Source organism: Phocoena phocoena, chromosome 19, assembly GCF_963924675.1.
Source record: "Phocoena phocoena chromosome 19, mPhoPho1.1, whole genome shotgun sequence".
Taxonomy (NCBI): Eukaryota; Metazoa; Chordata; class Mammalia; order Artiodactyla; family Phocoenidae; genus Phocoena; species Phocoena phocoena.
Window position 1 is genome coordinate 50,906,389 of NC_089237.1, and position 18,165 is coordinate 50,924,553.

Sequence of the window (18,165 nt, forward strand, 5' to 3'; positions counted from 1 at the left end):
TGAAAGATTTACAAGATGCTGTTGCCTCGCTTTAGCCCTTAGTACCAAACACTACCAGCGACTTTCGCCTCTAACTTTCTCCTTGCTGCCCAAATCAAGGTCTATTGCTTCTTCTGTCTGCTAATACCTGCTCTCTTATTTCTCAGCTGCTACCAAGAGAGTGTTCCATACTTATAGCCCCTCCCTCTCTTGCCCCATTTGCTCTTTAGCTACTGTTAGCTCTGCCCTCTCCTTTTCCAGGCTCTGCTAGCACTCCGCCAAATCCTTGACCTTTTCTCTGCCCTCTACGTCCTGTCCTACCTACTATATCTGATATTACTTACTGCCTCCTTCTTGAAACCTCCTCCTTGTATTTCTTTAAACCTAATTGCAGTAAGAGTCAATATTTATTGAGCACTAAGTATGTGCCACGTGCTGTGTTAAACACTTTAAATGTCTTCAGTCATTTACTCCTTCCAGCAGCCCTGAGAAGTGGATACTAGTATAATTATCCCCATTTTCCAGATAACAAAACAGAGGAATAGTGAAGTTAAGCAACCATCCTAAAATCACACAACTCTTGAACAAGCCAAGCTGAGAATCCAGTGCAGACCAGCCCAACTCCAGAGGCCGTCTTCTTTCTTTTTTAATATTTACTTATGTATTTATTTTGGCTGCACCGGGTCTTCGTTGTGGCACGCGGGATCTTCGTTGCGGCATGTGAACTCTTAGCTGCGGCATGTGGGATCTAGTTCCCTGACCAGGGATCGAACCCGGGCCCCCTGCATTGGGAGCTCAGAGACTTAGCCACTGGACCACCAGGGATGTTCCCCAGAGCCCATCTTCTAAGTCTCCAACCTCCTTCCACTGCGCTGGGACTATACTTTCCCATCTTCCACAACAATCCTTTGACCCCCACATTCCCTCTAGTACTTTCCATATGTCAGGCTTTTCCTTGGAAACTAATTTTTTTAACTTTATTTTTTATTGAAGTATGGTTGAATTACGATGTTGTGTTAATTACTGCTGTACAGAAAAGTGACTTGTATACATTCTTTTTAATATTCTTTTCCATTATGGTTTATCACAGGATAGTGAATATAGTTCTTTGTGCTCTACAGTAGGACCTTGTTGTTTATCCATCCTATATATACCAGCCTTTGAAACTACATTTCTTAAAAGACTGTTTCCATCACCCAGGCTCTGCTTCTTCCCTTGGGAGGGGGGAGGGGCATAAGGAAAGACACTGACATCTGCCCTGTCACTTAGTTCAATGGACCCTTTTTTTGCCCTTGTTCCTCCACCTCTGTCTATGTGACAGATGTAACTGGAGACCATCTCCTTCTCAGACTTCTTCGTGGGCTCCTCAAGCTTTTATTTGCCAGAGTCCCCAGTTCTTCTGTTCTGACGCTGTCACCTTTGGGGAACTTGTCCACTTCCACTGCTTCAGCTATGACCTGTTACAGGTAGAATTGTGTCCCCCAAAATATACGTTGAAACCCCAACCCCTGGTACCTGTGAATGTGACCTTATTTGGAAATAAGGTCCTTGCAGATGAAATGAAATCAAGATGAAGTCATTGGGCTAGGCCCTAATCCATATGACTGGTGTCCTTATAAGAGGAAACTACTACGTAAAGACAGACACATAGGGACAATGCCATGCGATGACAGAGCAGAAATGCAAGTGCTCTAGCTGCAATCCAAGGAGTGCCTGGGCTACCAGAAGCTGAAAGAGGCAAAGAAGGATCCCCTTTTCAAGACTTGGAAGAGAGGGCAGTCCTGCCAACATCTTGATTTCAGATTTCTATCCTATAGAACTGTAAAAATAAGTTTCTGTAGTTTTCAGCACCAAGTTTGTGACACTTTGTTACAGCAGCCCTAGGAAACCAATAAACAACCCAAACACAGATGACTCCCCAGTCTATGCCGCTAGCCCAGACCACCCTCCCGAGCTCCAGATCTGTGATGCCCAGCTGCCAACTGGAACTCTCCAGGGTCCCCTGTCTCGGGAAAGGGCTCCAGTATATCTGGCTGTGGTGATATGCACTCTGCTGTACTTACCTGTCTCATGCTCTCAGCATTTCTCACCTGCATCCTCCAAAACTGCCCCCCTCCCATCCACTTTTCACGAAGCACCCCACAAGCAAAATAGCCTCCCAGTCATTCTGTCCTAATCCTACCTTTATTTTCACTGCAGTATTTATCAGTACCTGATATTTTCTTGTTTTTAATGTATATAAGCTTGGGTTCTTGGCTGGCTTCTTCACTGCTGTGTTCTAAGCATCTAACACTGTACCTGGCATCTGGTAAGCGGCCAGTAAAGAGTTGACTGAATGAAAGAAGAAAGCCAGAAAGATCTTTCTAAAATGCTTTTTTTTCTCAGTACAGATCTGTCGTCACAGAAAGTTCTAGCAGACAGCACTGTTACACAACCCTCTCTTTCAACCTCAACTTCCATGATATTAAATCCGTTCTCAGAGTTCCAAGGATTCCCTGTTTGAATTAACTTCACTGACATTTATTGAGTACCTTCCTCCGACCATGTGGTGGGGAAGGCAGGGTGGATGGAATGATCGCCACAGTGCTCCTTAGCAACTCTGTGTGTCTTCTAAAAATAGTTCAGGTGGGGAATTCCCTGGCGCTCCAGTGCTTAGGACTCTGGACTTCCACTGCAGAGAGACTGGGTTCGATCCCTGGTCAGGGAACTAAGATCTCATAAGCTGGGCGGTGCAGCCAATAAATAAATAAATACATAAACAAATAAAAATAGTTCAGGTGGTTTACAATAAAATATGCCTGTTCATTTATTTCCTCAACAAGCATTTAGTGAGCACTTTCTGTGCACCAAGGTGCTATAAAAGGTGCTGGGAAGACACTTATTCAGTGGTGGATAAGACACTCCCTGCCCTCACACCACTTACAGTCTAGTAAAGGAGGTGATGAAATAAGTCAACAGATATACATGATAATAACAGATATAATCACAGCCGTGAAGGAAATGCACAGATTGGTGTGATGTGTGGAATAGGAGGCTGTAAGGGGATAATCTAGAATTAGGCCACCAGGAAGACACTGCTGGGAGGTGTGTCACAGTTTATGCTGTGACCTGAAGGATGAGAAGAAGACAGCCAAGTGTTGGGATTAGGGAAGAGAGTTCCAGGCACATGAAAAAAAAATTAATGCAAAGGCCCTGACGCAGAAAAGACATGAGCCTATCAGAGGAATATGTTTAGTGAACAAGGTGGAGGATGAGATAGGCAGGGCCAGATTAGCCAACGCTTTGGAACCTGGATTTTATCCTAAGAGTGATGGGAAGTCTTTGAAGGGTTTTATTTTTATTTAAAATTTAAAATAAGTTAATTTATTTGGCTGCGTTGGGTCTTCGTTGCGGTGTGCGGGCTTCTCATTGCAGTGGCTTCTCTTGTATCAGAGCACAGGCTCTAGGCATGCGGGCTTCAGTAGTGGCAGCACACAGGCTCAGTAGTTGTGGCTCACAGGCTCTAGAGTGCAGGCTTGGTAGTTGTGGTGCACAGACTTAGTTGCTCCATGGCATGTGGGATCTTCCCAGACCAGGGCTCGAACCCCTGTCCGCTAGCACTGGCAGGCGAGTTCTTAACCACTGCGCCACCAGGGAAGTCCCCTTTCAAGGGTTTTAAAAGGGGGAATGAGTGATATAGTCTAATTTATTATTTTTTAATAAACTTTTTTTTTTTAATTAAAAAAATTTTTTTTGGCCACACTGCATGGCTTGCGGGATCTTAGTTCCCTGACCAAAGGTCCAACCTGCGCCCTCGGCAGTGAAAGCACCGAGTCCTAACCCCTGGACCACCAGGGAATTCCCAAAACTTTATTTTTTAAAGCAGTTTTAGATTCACAGCAAAATTAAGTGGATGATACAGAGATTTCTCGTATACCCTCTGCACCCATGCATGCACAGCCTCCCCTACTTGACTTACATTTTAAAAATATTACTTGGCTGCTCTGGGGAAAATAAACTGGAGGGAGGCAGAGGTGATGGGGCCGCGGATTAGTGAGGATGGAGAGAAATGGATGAGTTTGAAGTACATTTTGGAAGCAGTGTCTGCAGGGCTTGATGGTGGACTGGTTGTGGCGGTGAGAGAAAAGGAATCACGGAATCTAGGTTTTTAGCTTGAACGTGGGTAGATGCTGATGCTATTTATTTCCACGAGAAACCCTGGGAAGAGGAACATAGTCAGGGGCTTGGTTTGGGGCTTGTTTGAAACATCCGAGAAGAGTGCTCAGGCAGGCAGTTTGAGGGATGAGTCTGCGGCTCAGGAGAAAGTTGAGGCTGGAGCCCCACGCAGATGGGATTTACAGCCCTAGGTCAGGCTGAGCTCCCTATGAAGTAAGTGTTGAACTCTATTGTCACAGATGAGGAGATAGTCCCAGAGAGGCTAAGTGACTGGGCCAAAGTGATGCTGAGAACTTGGCCTCTGTACACGGGTACCAAATTGAATCTCGGAGACAGAGTTTTGGGTGAAGTAGAAAAGAATAGCCTTATTGCTTTGCCAGGCAAAGGGGGACACAGCGGGCTCATGCCTCTCAGAATTGTGTGTCCCAGCCCATGAGGAATTGGTGAGGAGCTTTTATAACAATGGTTCAAGTGTAGGGTTGCTGATAAGATTAGAGTGTGCGCAGGGCCTGCACTCCTTTCATCTTGTCTCAGGTGGTCTCCTAATTTTTTTTTTTTTTGGCCTGGCATGCGGGATCTTAGTTCCCCGACCAGGGATTGAACCTGCGCCCTCTGCAGGAGTCTTAAGCACTGGACCAGGGAAGTCCCTGCTTTCCTAATCCTGATCGACTTCTCTGGTTCCTTTAATGTTGCCTCAGGTGGTTTCTTGGCTGCCTCTCCCTTGTCTCTGTCTGCATCCTCTCCCTTCCCGAGGAGCAACTGTTTGAATCTGCCCTTTGGAACCCAGGGAAGGTCATGGAGGCTGGAGTCTGTTCCCTACAAACAAGAAACGGGACAGAAAGGCTTCCGTGCCCAGGAGCCCCACAGGGTCCTGCTGGGTTTCAAAAGCTACACAGTGTGAGTGGCCCAGGAGGGGGAAGGGCATGACTGTGTTGGGAGGTGCAGGAGGCCTGCAGAGGCTCTGGAGAGGAACAGCTGGGATGGGGATGTTGGAACCTAAATCCCGCAGGCCTCGAATCCAGGCAAAAATCCTGTCCTGAATCCAGAGGCGCCTGAATGATGTCTAAAGCGCTTTACTGGGTTCTTCTCGGTGGAATTGACTCTTCCCAGAGGACTAACCCCTTTGGTGAGGATTTAGTCCTTCCTCCCTGGCAGGCTGCAGGAGACAGTGGGGGTAGTTTGGTCAGATCAAACTCTGACATTACACCTCAGTCTGGGGAGCCCAAGCAGTCCCTAAGATGGGCTACACAGATGAGCTGCAGGGCAGACTTGAGGAACTTCCTCTTCAGAGTTGGCAGGAGGGGAGACTCCCTCCTCTCTAAACAGGCAGGTGATGGGCCTCAAGCAGGGGGAATCCTCTTTCTTTCTTTCTTTCTTTTTTAAATTAAATTTAATTAATTAATTAATTAAGGCTGCATCGGGTCTTAGTTGCGGCACGCGGGATATTCATTGAGGCATGCCGGATCTTTCATTGTGGCAAGCGGGCTTCTCTCTAGTTGTGGCGTGCGGGTTTTCTCTTCTCTAGCTGTGGCACGCGGGTTCCAGAGCGCGTGGGCTCTGTAGTTTGCGGCACGTGGGCTCCAGTTGAGGCGTGCGAGCTCAGTAGTTGTGGCGCGAGGGCTTAGTTGCACCTCTGGAATGTGAGATCTTACTTCCCAGACCAAGGATCCAACCCATGTCCCCTGCATCGCAAGGCGGGGAATCCTCTTTCTTGTCCAACTTCCATCTCTAAAGCTGGTTTCCCCTTTGTGAAACTAGGAGTTCGTGAGTCCCACTCATCTCTGAGTTGCCCAATCCCCTTTTCCTTCAAAGAACAAATTGGGGGCACCAGTGCCAATAAGAGTCAGTTATTTTAAGCTGAACCGAGCATCATAAAGACGAGGAGAGGTGAACACAGGAGAGAGAATGGCATGCAGGTCTTGGACCTGTTTCCTGGCAGGTCAGGACAAGGTGGCTCTGATGTGTGCCCTGAGTAGACTCTTTAATCTCTAACTTCAACTCACATCTCACTGTTTTTGATTTTGTTTTGTTTTGAGATATAATTGACATATAATATTATATTTATTTCAGACGTGCAACATAGTGATTTGATATATGTATCGATTGCAAAATGATTATCACACTCTATCTAGTTAACATCCTTATCACACTATATCTAGTTAACATCCATCACCACACATAGTTACAATTTTTTCTTCTTCCTGTGATGAGAACTTTGAAGCTCTACTCTTAGCAACTTTCAAGTATACAATACAGTGTAATTAGGTATAGTCACCATGCTGTACATTACATCCTCAGGACTTTTTACTATATAATTGGAAGTTTGTACCTTTGACCCCCTTCACCCATTTCACCCACCTGCCACATCTCACTCGTCTTTTTTTTTCCATGCCACATGGCATGCAGGATCTTAGTTCCCCAACCAGGGATTGAATGCATGCCCCCTGCAGTGGAAGTCTTTTTTTTTTTTTTTTTCCACATTCTCAACTTTATTTCCCATCCTAGTGATGGCTCCTCTGTACAGTGTAGGAAAGGGACCCCCACCAGGGGTGCGGAGAGACAGTGTAGGCCGGACTTGACCGTCAGTGAAGGTGACGAGGATGACCAGAGACTGGCAACCACACAACAGGAAGCCAGGGGTGGCCCTTCCAAGTCTCATCAAGGACCCAGAGTGGGTTTCAGAGCCCCAAGGGCCTAACAGTACGATTCCCAGAAGCCAAGGTCCGCAAGCCATCAAGGAGTGCCCAAGGCCCCCGTGAGGCCTAGAGGGCCAGGGTGTCTTTGATGAGCCTGTGCATGGTGTTGGTGACGGAGGAGCCCAGGGTGTCAGTGATTTGGAAGGAGATCTTGTAGAGGTAGGGCTGCACGTCCCGCAAGCCTGTGTCACACACGTTGTCCACCTCCGACTGTGAGGACATCTTGGGCGTGTCCTCGTGCCGGTTCATCACCTCTACAATGTTGGTGATCTTCTGGCAGAACTTCTCACCCACCTTCTCCCGGCAGATCTGCCACCCCCTGCAGTGGAAGTCTTAACTACTGAACCACCAGGGAAGTCCCCTCGCTGGTGTTTTGTTTTGTTTTTTAATAAATTTATTTATTTATTTATTTATGGCTGTGTTGGGTCTTCATTGCTGTGCACGGGCTTTCTTTAGTTGTGGTGAGCGGGGGCTACTCTTTGTTGCAGTGAGCGGGCTTCTCATTGTGGCTTCTCTTGTTGTGGAGCACGGGCTCTAGGCGCACAGGCTTCAGTAGTTGTGGCACGTGGGCATAGTAGTTATGGCTCGTGGGCTCTAGAGCTCAGGCTCAGTAGTTGTGGTGCACGGGCTTAGTTACTTCGCAGCATGCGGGATCTTCCCAGGTCAGGGCTCGAACACGTGTCCCTGCATTGGCAGGCAGATTCTTAACCGCTGCGCCACCAGGGAAGCCCCCCTCACTGGTCTTAAAACCCTCTTTCTTATTGATTCCCGCTGAGCATCTGGCAGTTTCTCTCGGGCTCAGATTGCTGCCCCTCCTCATTCATTCACTTGTTTATTTATTCATTCTATAAACATTCAGAGCTAGCCACGTGTCGGGCTCTGTGGTGGGTGTGGGGACTACCCCGCTCACACAGAGCTCAGCGTCTGGAGTGGGAGACAGACATTATTGTCTGTAAGACAGGTGATGGGTAGGAGTGAGCACAGGGGCCATGAGCAGAGAAGATGTCATTCAAGTTAGCCTGGGAGTGTCAGGATGGCATGGGCTGGAGGTGAAGCCAGACCTCAGTGCTGAAAGGCACATGAGAAATGGCCAGGTGGAGAGAGGGGAGGCAGGAATGGGATTTGGAGTGACCAAGTGACTGTGGGCCGGTGCACGGGCCCTAGACCCAGGATGCAGCAAGGGTAGCCCTGTTTGAGGATTGAGGCCCTAACCTGCCTCTTGGATCTTCCTTCTCTCAACACAGAGGCCATCTGCCCTTCAGTTCCTCTCTTAAACCTTGAGATATTCTTTTTGGTTTTTTTGGCCTCGTGGCTTGTGTTCCCGACCATGGATTGAACCCAAGGCTCCTGCAGTGGGAGCGCAGATTCCTAACCACTGCACCGCCAGGGAATTCCCCTTTGAGGTGTTCTTTTCATGGGTCTAGACCAGCCAAGAAGGGTTGATACCCAGCTAATTTTGCTTTATCCCTTGCCCACCAAGTTCCCAGACCTTCCCTCACCCTGTTGAGGGCTGATCTTTCTCCAGGTTCCTCAGCTCGGGTGTCTCCCTGCCAAAAGAACTGCCAGGCTTCCAGGCTGGGTTTGGCCCCTCTCGGTGCTCACTCAGCCCCCACGTGCCCTGCTGTCAGCCGCATGGCTCTGCTCTGCAGTTGCCCGGCTACCTTTTTAAAAATATATATATATTTATTTATTTGGTTGCACCAGGTCTTAGTTGCAGAAGGCAGGCTCCTTAGTTGTGGCATGCAAACTCTTAATTGCGGCATGCATGTGGGATCTAGTTCCCTGACCAGGGATTGAACCTGGGCCCCCTGCATTGGGGGCACGGAGTCTTAGCCACTGTGCCACCAGGGAAGTCCCCTGGCTACCTCTTCAGTCTGACCACAGGGTTTGGCCCAGAGCGAGCCTCAGTTTCTACCTGGAGAGAGAATAACTGAGCAAACGAATGATCTAATGCTCTAGAGTCATTTGCGATGGGCTCATTGAGTTTCCTTCCTCTGTGAGCTGGGTCCCTGTTCCGTCCTCAGACCTATTCCCTACTTGCTTGGTCCAGTTTCTAAGAAACTTTCTGGCTTCTCTCCCTAGCACCTGGGTTCTGCAAGGCCTCTGGGAATGGGGGGGGGGGGGGGAGAACTCCTGGGCCTTTCCTCCAGGCCCAGAACCACTCCAGTCTCATTCTTCTCCATCTCCACCCTCTTTTTCTTAACTTCCACAGAAGCAAGGTCAAAATCACAGAAGATCCCTCAGGCATTTTCTCAGGGCTTCTCCTCCTACTCTCATACCAACCGCCGTTCATAAACCCATCAGTCACTGGTGGTAGACAGGTACTGGCCTGAGCACACGGGCTAATGTTATACATTTGTTTATTATCTGATAATCTCCTCCTCCCAACTGTGGGGCAGGGACCATAGTGCTAATCTCACCACCCTTGTATCCCAAGTATCTGGCACTTAATAGACTCAGTAAATATGAACTGAATGAATGGATGACTGAGTGAATGCACTCAAGGTTTCTCCGCTGATCCCAGCAGCTGAGTGCCGTAAGAGCGGGTCCAAGAACGTCCCGCCCCCTCACCCACACCTAAGCGTTACCCATTCGCTCATCCTCAAGCTTCACTTCGTCTGTTCGACTCTTTTTTAACTTTGTTTTGTTTTGGCCGCGCCACACGGCATGTGGGAGCTTAGTTCCTCCCTCCACCAGGAATCAAACCCACGCCCTCGACAGTGAAAGCACAGAGTCCTAACTCCTGGACTGCCAGGGAATTCCCAAAAACACATATTTTTTTTCATCAATTTGGTAAGAGTTTATTTAGGTTTTCTATTTCTTTGATTTAATTTTGATAAATTGTATATATGTATACACATACATTATATATTTCAGGAAATTGTCCACTTAGACTGTTTACAAATGTATTAACAAAGAACAGTCTGAAGCACTTTGATTATGGAAAATGTCAAACATGCATAAGGAGAAAAAAGAGTATCATAAACCCATTTCCCATCCCCTAACTTTAGCTTTATCTATACCTCTCCCCACTTCTGCCTCTCATGTATTATTTTGAGACAAACTCCAGAGATATCATTTCACATGTAAATAGTTCCATATGTACTGTTAAAGACGACTTTAAAAAATAACATCACGGAATCCGCTAAGGAGTGTGTAACAACTCACCTGCCGAAAAAATTAAAAAAAATAAAAAATAAAATAAAATAAAAAATAACATCATATGAGCACACCAAACAAATGAATAATTTCCTAATATAAAATACCAGTGTTCAGACTTCTAATTGTCTCTTAATGTTCCCACCCTTTTGTAGTTTGTTTGAGTCCAAACTCACTCATTTGACTTACATTTTTTAATCTGTAGTTTCCCCTGCTGGTTTTCTTTTTCCCTTTGTAATTTATTTATTGAGGAAATTCTCATTTTTTTTTCTTTTGTTCAGCAAGTCTTCTTCATAGTTTGTCTTATAATAGTTTCTAATCTCAGCTATAGTTGGTTTATGACCTTTTCCACTTCTAATATAGTTTATGTCTTTTTTTTCTAGGTCGATCTTGCCAGAGGTATGTCTATTGTTATTATTTTTTTAAAACAAAGGACCAGCTTTAGCTTTTCCAACAACACATTTTTTTTTCTTTTTTTTTGCGGTACGCGGGCCTCTCACTGTTGTGGCCTCTCCGGCTCACGGGCCCAGCCGCTCCGCCGCATGTGGGATCTTCCCGGACCGGGGCACGAACCCGTGTCCCCTGCATCGGCAGGCGGACTCTCAACCACTGCGCCATCAAGGAAGCCCCCCAACAACACATTTTTAAAATAACAGCTTTATCAAGATATAATTCATATACTAACAATTTAATTATTTAAAGTGTACAATTCGATGGTTTTTTTTTTTTTTTTTTTTTTTGCGGTATGCGGGCCTGTTGTGGCCTCTCCCGTTGCGGAGCACAAGCTCTGGACGCGCAGGCTCAGTGGCCATGGCTCACGGGCCCAGCCGCTCCGCGGCATGTGGGATCTTCCCGGACCGGGGCACGAACCCATGTCCCCTGCATCGGCAGGCGGATTCTCAACCACTGCGCCACCAGGGAAGCCCCAATTCAATGTTTTTTAATATCTGAAGAGGGCAACCATCACTCCAATCAATTTTAGAACATTTTCATCATCCTGAAAGACACCCTTTGCCCCTTTCCCCACAGTCGTTAGCAGTCCCTCCCCATGTCTTCATTTCTCCCTAACCCCTAAGCACTAGGCAACTACTCTCTACTTTCTGTCTCTATGGATTTGCCTATTCTGGACATTTCATGTAAATGGAATTACACACTACTGTATGTGGTCTTTTGTGACTGACTTTTATTTAGCATATGTTTCATGGTTCATCCATGTTGTAGCATGTACCCAGTACTTCAATCCTTTTTATTGTTGAATAATATTTCATTGTATGGATATACTATATTTTATTTATCCTTTCATCAGTTGATGGACATTTGAGTAGTTTCTACTTTTCGGCTGTTATGAATAATGCTGCTTTGAATATTCGTGTACAAGAGTTTTCATTTTCTTTTTAGTTAAAAGTTTTTAATTAATTAATTTATTTATTCACCTATTTATTTGGCTGCGTTGGGTCTTTGTTGCTGCACACGGGCTTTCTCTAGTTGCGGCGAGCGGGGGCTACTTGTTGCAGTGCGCGGGGCTTCTCATTGCAGTGGCTTCTATTGTTTCGGAGCACGGGCTCTAGGTGTGCAGACTTCAGTAGTTGTGGCACTCATGCCCAGTAGTTGTGGCTCACGAGCTCTAGAACGCAAGCTCAGTAGTTGTGGCACACGGGCTTAGTTGCTCTGAGGCATGTGGGATCTTCCCCCACTAGGGCTCGAACCCGTGTCCCCTGCGTTGGCAGGCAGATTCTTAACCACTGCGCCACCAGGGAAGTCCAAGGGTTTTTAAATTGAGGGTGAAATTCACATAACATAAAATTAAACATTTTAAATAAACAATTCAGTGGTATTTAGTACATTCATATGTTGTGCAACCACCACCTCTAATTCCTAAAATAAAACCCCATGACCATTAAGCGGTTACTTCCCATTCCCCTCCCTTTTAGCCAGCCTGCTTTTTTTTTTTTTTTTTTTGCGGTACGCGGGCCTCTCACTGTTGTGGCCTCTCCCGTTGCGGAGCACAGGCTCCGGACGCGCAGGCTCAGTGGCCATGGCTCACGGGCCCAGCCGCTCCGCGGCGTGTGGGATCTTCCCGGACCGAAGCACGAATCCGCGTCCCCTGCATCGGCAGGCGGACTCTCAACCACTGCGCCACCAGGGAAGCCCCAGCCTGCTTTTTTTTCTATGGATTTACCTCTTCTGTATATCTCATATCAATGGAATCATAGAATATGTGACCTATTGTTGTTTGGCTTCTTTCACCTATCATAATGTTTCCAAAGTTCATCTAGTTGTGGTATGCATTTATACTTCATTCCTTTGTGTGATTAATACTCCGTTACATGGGTATACCACAATTGGTTATTCATTCATCTGATGGATATTTGGGTTGTTTCCACCTTTTGACTGGTATGAGTAGCGCTCTCTAAACATTTGCGTGCAAGGATTTGAGTACCTGTTTTTAATTTTGGGGGGTGGGTATATACTTAGGAGTGGAATTGTTGGGTCATTTGGACAATACATCTTTGAGAAGAGCATGAATTGAACTTTCAAACAATGCACCCAGGAAGTTTGTTTTCCCCAAAGGAAATGGCAGAAACTTCAGAAAATTGAGTGGGAGGAGCTGGGGGTGATAGTATAATGTGCTACGTAAATGTATTAATTCAAGCTAGTGTTTGCAGTTCACATCCATCATGTTACATCTTAAACAAGAACCAGATTTAGGATTTTGGATTCCAAGTCCAGCTATTTAGCTGCTTGTCTTGTTCCATAATACTGTTGTCAACCGCTTACTGAAGCAAACAAAGTAGCTATGAAGGTAGTGCTGAAAACCTAGGAACTAGAGGAAGAAGACTACAAACTTTCAGGAAAAGCAGCGCCTTTCTTCCCTAGAACGAGGGCCAGGGAAATTCATTCCGAGAGATAGTTTGTTTCTGGTTTCATTGGTCACTTCCCATGATTTAGAGAATGTCAGTGTAATTTGATACAGCACTCTTCTTTATAGAGAATTTTTTCTAAGGGTGCTCGTAGACAACTGTTTTGGAGACCGCAGAGAACAGTTGGGGGAAAAAGAGAAATGCCATGTAAATCTCTTTATTTTAGGATTCAGAAGTAGAATGGCCTCTATGGAAGCCATAGAGACCAACATGGACCGAGGGTTTAAACAAGATGGTGGCTGGGACAGGACCGCTCTATCTTTCTGGATGAAACTCTATGGCAGAGCAGAGTCGCACAGTTCAGAGAAGTGAAGCTGAGATGGGTGGTAACCTGACCACACTAGCGCGCTGGGAAGAGTGGAGCGTAAAGAGCTCTCTCGCGCATGTGTGGAACCAGGGGAAGTGGGAAGCGGGGAAATGGGTTTTGAGACCAAGGACCCACCCCACAGTACAAGTTTTCTGAAACGTGTGAGTCTTAAGCCCAGCTAAAGTCGAGGTGGGGCGTTTCCTAAGGCGCATGCGTTCTAGACGACACCGGCAGTACAGTGGCGTGGTCTTTTCAACGCCTGGCGTACAGACGACGTCTGAAGTGGAAGGGGCGGTCAGGACTCCCAACACGCATGCGCCTTGAGGCCGAGGCGTTTCCTTCAGAGGGTGTGGAGTGCAGGGCTTCTTATTGCGCAGGCGCAAGAACCGTCCGGTAGGGCTGGTGGTCTAACACGGGGATGGGAGAGGAGGTTGAAGGGATTAAAAAACCGGATGCGCCTGCGCGTTGCCTACTGGTGGGACGAACTCAGGAATTGTGAGGGGCGGGGTCACGGATGCGCGTCATTGGATGGGTAGGTGGGAGGGAGGGTGGAGAGCCGGGAGAATCTGTGCGCTTGCGCAGTGCGGGGGTGGAGGGCGGAGGAGATAGATAGCACGCTTGCGCGGCTGTCACAGGGCTGCTTGGTTGGTCAGTGGGGAGTCGGCGCCTGCGTACTAAGACCCGTGTGCAGCAGCGGCGGCGGCGGTAGAGGCGGCGGCGGCGGCGGCAGCGGGCTCTGGGGCAGCGGTTGGGCTCGCCGCGAGTGAACGGGGTCGAGTCAGTGCATTCGCGCGAGGTGAGAGCGGGCAGGGCGCGCGTGCGCGGAACCTTGGCTTGGGCCTGGGAGTAGAGATGGAACTGCGCGAGGGTCGGGGAGGGGGCAGAGGGGATCGGCTGCCGCCGCCGCCGCACGAGACTCGGTCTGCGAGCAGCGCGAGGTGCGGAGAGGCTCGGGCGCGCGACCCGGTTGGCGCGCGGGGTGACGGTTGGGGCTGGCCCGGTGACGTTGGAGCGACGCAGGGCGGGGGACGGCGAGCCGCGAGGCCGCCACGCGGGAAAGGCCGCCGGGCGGCCAAGCTGGGGCGAGGGCCGGGGGCAAGATCGGCCCGCCGGGGTAAGGGTACCTGGGACGTTGAGAACCGGGCGCCGCGCGCCCACGTGAGGTGGGGGAGGGGGCTATTCGGTGAGAGGGCATGTGGAGGGGGGGTTGGCGGCCGGCGGGGGGGAGGGGAGGCTGCGTGGCTCCGGCCTGGCGCGGCCTTTGAGGAGGGGGTGGCCGCAGTACCGGAAGTGCCCCCTATGAGAGGCTGCCCTTGGGGTCGGAGGCCGCATGGCCGAACGTGGACGGGGGCCGCATGGCAGCGCGGGGACCCCTCCCCCCAGGTCCCGGCCACCGGAAGCCCCGGGCGGCCACATGGTGGGCGGGAGCCGGCAACCCCCAGCGCGGAGAGAGGTGGTCTTCGCGGGCGCCTGAGGGAGTTTGGAATTTTGAGGAGTGGGAGAAGCCCGACGCCCTGATCTTGATCACCTCCGTGAGCCCGCTGTGGGCATATGTTATTGCTCCCCCACCTCATGGGCCCCTGTAGCTTTCTTCCCAATCCTCCTGTGAAGTGAGGCGGCCAGCCAGGTGTAAGTGGCATTTGTCCGTGCTGGGACGCCAGAGAAAGTGGCAAACCGAGGGCGATTGGACGGGAGCCCAACTCTTATCGGTCGTCCCGACAGCGCTTTAAAGTCCCGGGCAGATGAATTACCCATTTTGATAGGTGCTCTTCACCTTGTCACTGTCTTTCTCGTTGTGTCTGATATGGGAGTTCTTGGTTTTAGGGTCCTTAACTCTGCTAGCCTAGTATAATTTACACTACTTACTAACTACTACCAGCCTTTTGCTTTCATTTTATCGTCATTCACCACTCCCCACTCTCCCACTTTCTACTGACTGTACAGGCCCGGCCTGAAAAGCCGACAGGACCGGTGCATCCTGGGAAAAGTGGGAGGGCCCTTGAGGAGAGGCTGGGTTTCTGGGTTCCCTTTGGGAAAGCAGAGGTGTTTGGCAGGGAGATCAGTTAGAAAACAACTTTACTTTCTCCCCCTCGACTGCGTCTGCAAATGCATGTTGGAGAGGCGGGAATCCCCCAAAGAGGCCTTGTGGTTTCCTGTACCAGTGACTGGCTCGTGTGTGGATAGGGTGGGGGGGGTAACAGAGACGGGTGGGGCTCCCTGTCCTCCGGTCTCCACCCCTCCCCCCCACATTAGCCCCGCCCTTTTGCTGGCTCATAGCTGCTCACCTAATTATAGCCCTGGTTATGTGTGGGGAAGAGGGGTGGTTGGTTTTCAGTGGCAAGCAACACCTGAGTCCTCCCCCTACCAGGAATTAGGCCTTTGCCCATCTCAGAGATTTGACATCCTGACTTCCTGGAGCTTTTTCTATCCCGGCCCCCCCCTTTAGCTTTCATTTGGGGTGGGGAATCCTGCTTATCTCCCACCGCCACACACATAGTATTTTTGATTCCAATCAGTATTTAATCTAGGAACTTTATTTTACGTGGGTAATGGAATAAAGTGCTGGGGAAAAAATGAAGCAGTGTTTCTAGAGTAGAGTGGGATAAATTGGAGACCCTATTAATTCTATCCTTACTGACCCTAGTTCTCTTCTTGATTCTAGTTGGAATCGAAGCCTCTTAAAATGGCAGATGATTTGGACTTCGAGACAGGAGATGCAGGGGCCTCAGCCACCTTCCCGATGCAGTGCTCAGCATTACGTAAGAATGGCTTTGTGGTGCTCAAAGGCCGGCCATGTAAGATTGTGGAGATGTCAACCTCCAAGACTGGCAAGCACGGCCATGCCAAGGTTAGAATTTCATTTCCATATCTTGTCTTCCCCACCAGCTGTCATCAATGCTAGCCCCCTATCTTCTTTAGCTCTTTTATTACCGTCCAGTTACTTGTGTTCAGCACTCAGCCCTGGACACCTTTTTCAACTACTACACCAGCCTTCAGCTTCCTCCTTGGTTACCCTTCTGTGCCCTGTCATCCTTGGAATCCCCCCTTTCTCCATCTTCGTGTGTCTCCAATTTCTCTTCGTGGTCCTTTATGCTCTGGCTCTTCAGCTGCTCCGTCACTTTTTCTATTTGTCTGTCCATTTGAGTCTTTGTAGGTTCTCTTTGTTTCCATCACTTTGCCCAGGATTTCTCCAATCCTAACATCCCTCGGAGGGGCTCCAGTGTACACCTCTGATTTTCCAAATTGCTGCCCCACTCTCCAGTGCCACCTCTCCCCTTGGATCTCTGATGCAGCATCAGAGTGTCTCTACCTGCCCCCTCTCCTGGAGCCTCCTTGCTTCCTTAGGTCCTAACATTTTTCTTATATCCCTCCTTGTAACTTTACTTTTTCTTTTTTCTCAAAAGTTCAACCTGATTCACCCTTGTTGGATTTCTTGTGGTTTTGTTTCCAAATCAGTTTTTCTGTCTTCTGTTGACTTGGCACATCCTGAGTTACCCCCAGATGTCTAGATCATTCTTTGTTCTTTCTGGTTTTCTTATTTCCTAAATGCATCGTTCTTTCTATTCTCCCCCCAAGTCCTTTTTTCTTTTCAGCTCTCTTCTTTCTCATTCCTTCCTGTTTTCTCAGCTCTTTTCCTTCTACCTTCCTTATTTTCCAAGTTCTCAGCCTTTTATGCTGATGTCCAGAAAGCTTCTTCCAGACTTTCACCTAGACTCCTCCTGCTCCCCTAGGATCCTGGTCTCTCGTTAATGTTTTGATAGCTCTAGGTGACTGCTCCAAGCCTGTCCTACAACCTTCCTGTGTGCTGTCAACTCCAGTCTCAGTGGTGGTCTTTTGGCCCCAGGCTCTTTTTAGAGGCTTTAGTGTTTCTCTCTTGAGTTGATTGGTTCAATTCCAGCTCCTCTAATCTTTGTCCTGACAACCTAGTCTGACTTCCCTCACTAGCCAGGGATAACTTGAGCCTTTATCTCCTCCATCCTAGAGTTTGGTTGGGTTTCTCTTTGATGTGATGCATGCATACAGGTCCATCTGGTTGGTATTGACATCTTTACTGGGAAGAAATATGAAGATATCTGCCCGTCAACTCATAATATGGATGTCCCCAACATCAAAAGGAACGATTTCCAGGTATGTAGATGGTCTGGATTGTAGATGGGTTAGTGGTTTGTGGGAGGAAGATAGAGACTGGCGAGAAGACCTTGTCCTGACAGAAGGGAGACTGGCAGGAGGAGAGGGTATTTGGTATTAGCAGTTTCCCACCCTAGTTTGCCCATCAGACCCTTTATCCTCAGGCTACTTGGGCCTACCTTCAGCTTCCTTCCCTGTCTGCCCCCAGCTGATTGGCATCCAGGATGGGTATCTATCACTGCTCCAAGACAGCGGGGAGGTGCGAGAGGACCTCCGTCTGCCTGAGGGAGATCTTGGCAAGGAGATTGAGCAGAAGTACGACTGTGGAGAAGAGATACTGGTATGGTGCCCCCCCTCTTTCTTTTATGCCCAGCCTTGTTCTTTGTGCTTCTTTCTCTGAGCTCAGACTTGACTATCCCCCATGCTCCCCCAGATCACAGTGCTGTCTGCCATGACAGAGGAGGCAGCTGTTGCAATCAAGGCCATGGCAAAATAACTGGCTCCCAGGTGAGTGTGGTGACACCCCTCCCCCCAGCCCCCTTCACTCACTTTGTTATCTCCATGGAAGGGCTACTTTGGTCTTAATTGATTGTGGTGCTTGTTCCCCTCACCCTTTTTCCCTTTGAAGGTTTTATCCTGTCTCACCTGGTTTCTCTCTTCTACCCAGGGTGGCTGTGGTGGCAGCAGTGATCCTCCAGCCTGCAGAGGCCCCCTCCCCCAGCCTGGCCCAGCTCTGGCCCGGCCCTTGGCTGGACTCCTCCTACACAATTTATTTGACATTTTATTTTGGTTTCCCCTACACCCTCAATCTGTCGGGGAG

At 48.7% G+C, this 18,165-nt stretch overlaps 1 protein-coding gene across 2 annotated transcripts; it reads left to right on the top strand.

Moving 5' to 3' along the window:
* The first annotated feature begins 13,342 nt into the window (after positions 1-13,342).
* EIF5A (eukaryotic translation initiation factor 5A) lies at positions 13,343-18,039 on the top strand. 2 transcript variants are annotated; one of them, XM_065897126.1, is made up of 6 exons: positions 13,906-14,013; positions 15,880-16,065; positions 17,241-17,345; positions 17,554-17,685; positions 17,779-17,852; positions 18,013-18,039. In XM_065897126.1, exons 2-5 carry the CDS (start codon positions 15,901-15,903, stop codon positions 17,839-17,841), a joined length of 465 nt encoding a protein of 154 aa, XP_065753198.1. In that variant the 5' UTR covers positions 13,906-14,013; positions 15,880-15,900; the 3' UTR covers positions 17,842-17,852; positions 18,013-18,039. The 2 variants fall into 2 exon arrangements, with proteins under 2 accessions (XP_065753199.1, XP_065753198.1); XM_065897127.1 differs by lacking the exons at positions 13,906-14,013; positions 18,013-18,039 and adding an exon at positions 13,343-13,378 and having other exon boundaries at positions 17,779-17,841.
* Positions 18,040-18,165: the final 126 nt, after the last annotated feature.

Coding starts and splice junctions, on each gene's coding strand:
- EIF5A (XM_065897127.1), top strand. CDS start 15,901: ATGGCAGATGATTTGGACTTCGAGACAGGAGATGCAGGGGCCTCAGCC. Junction 16,066..17,240: donor GCAAGCACGGCCATGCCAAG/GTTAGAATTTCA, acceptor GCATGCATACAG/GTCCATCTGGTTGGTATTGA. Junction 17,686..17,778: donor ACTGTGGAGAAGAGATACTG/GTATGGTGCCCC, acceptor ATGCTCCCCCAG/ATCACAGTGCTGTCTGCCAT.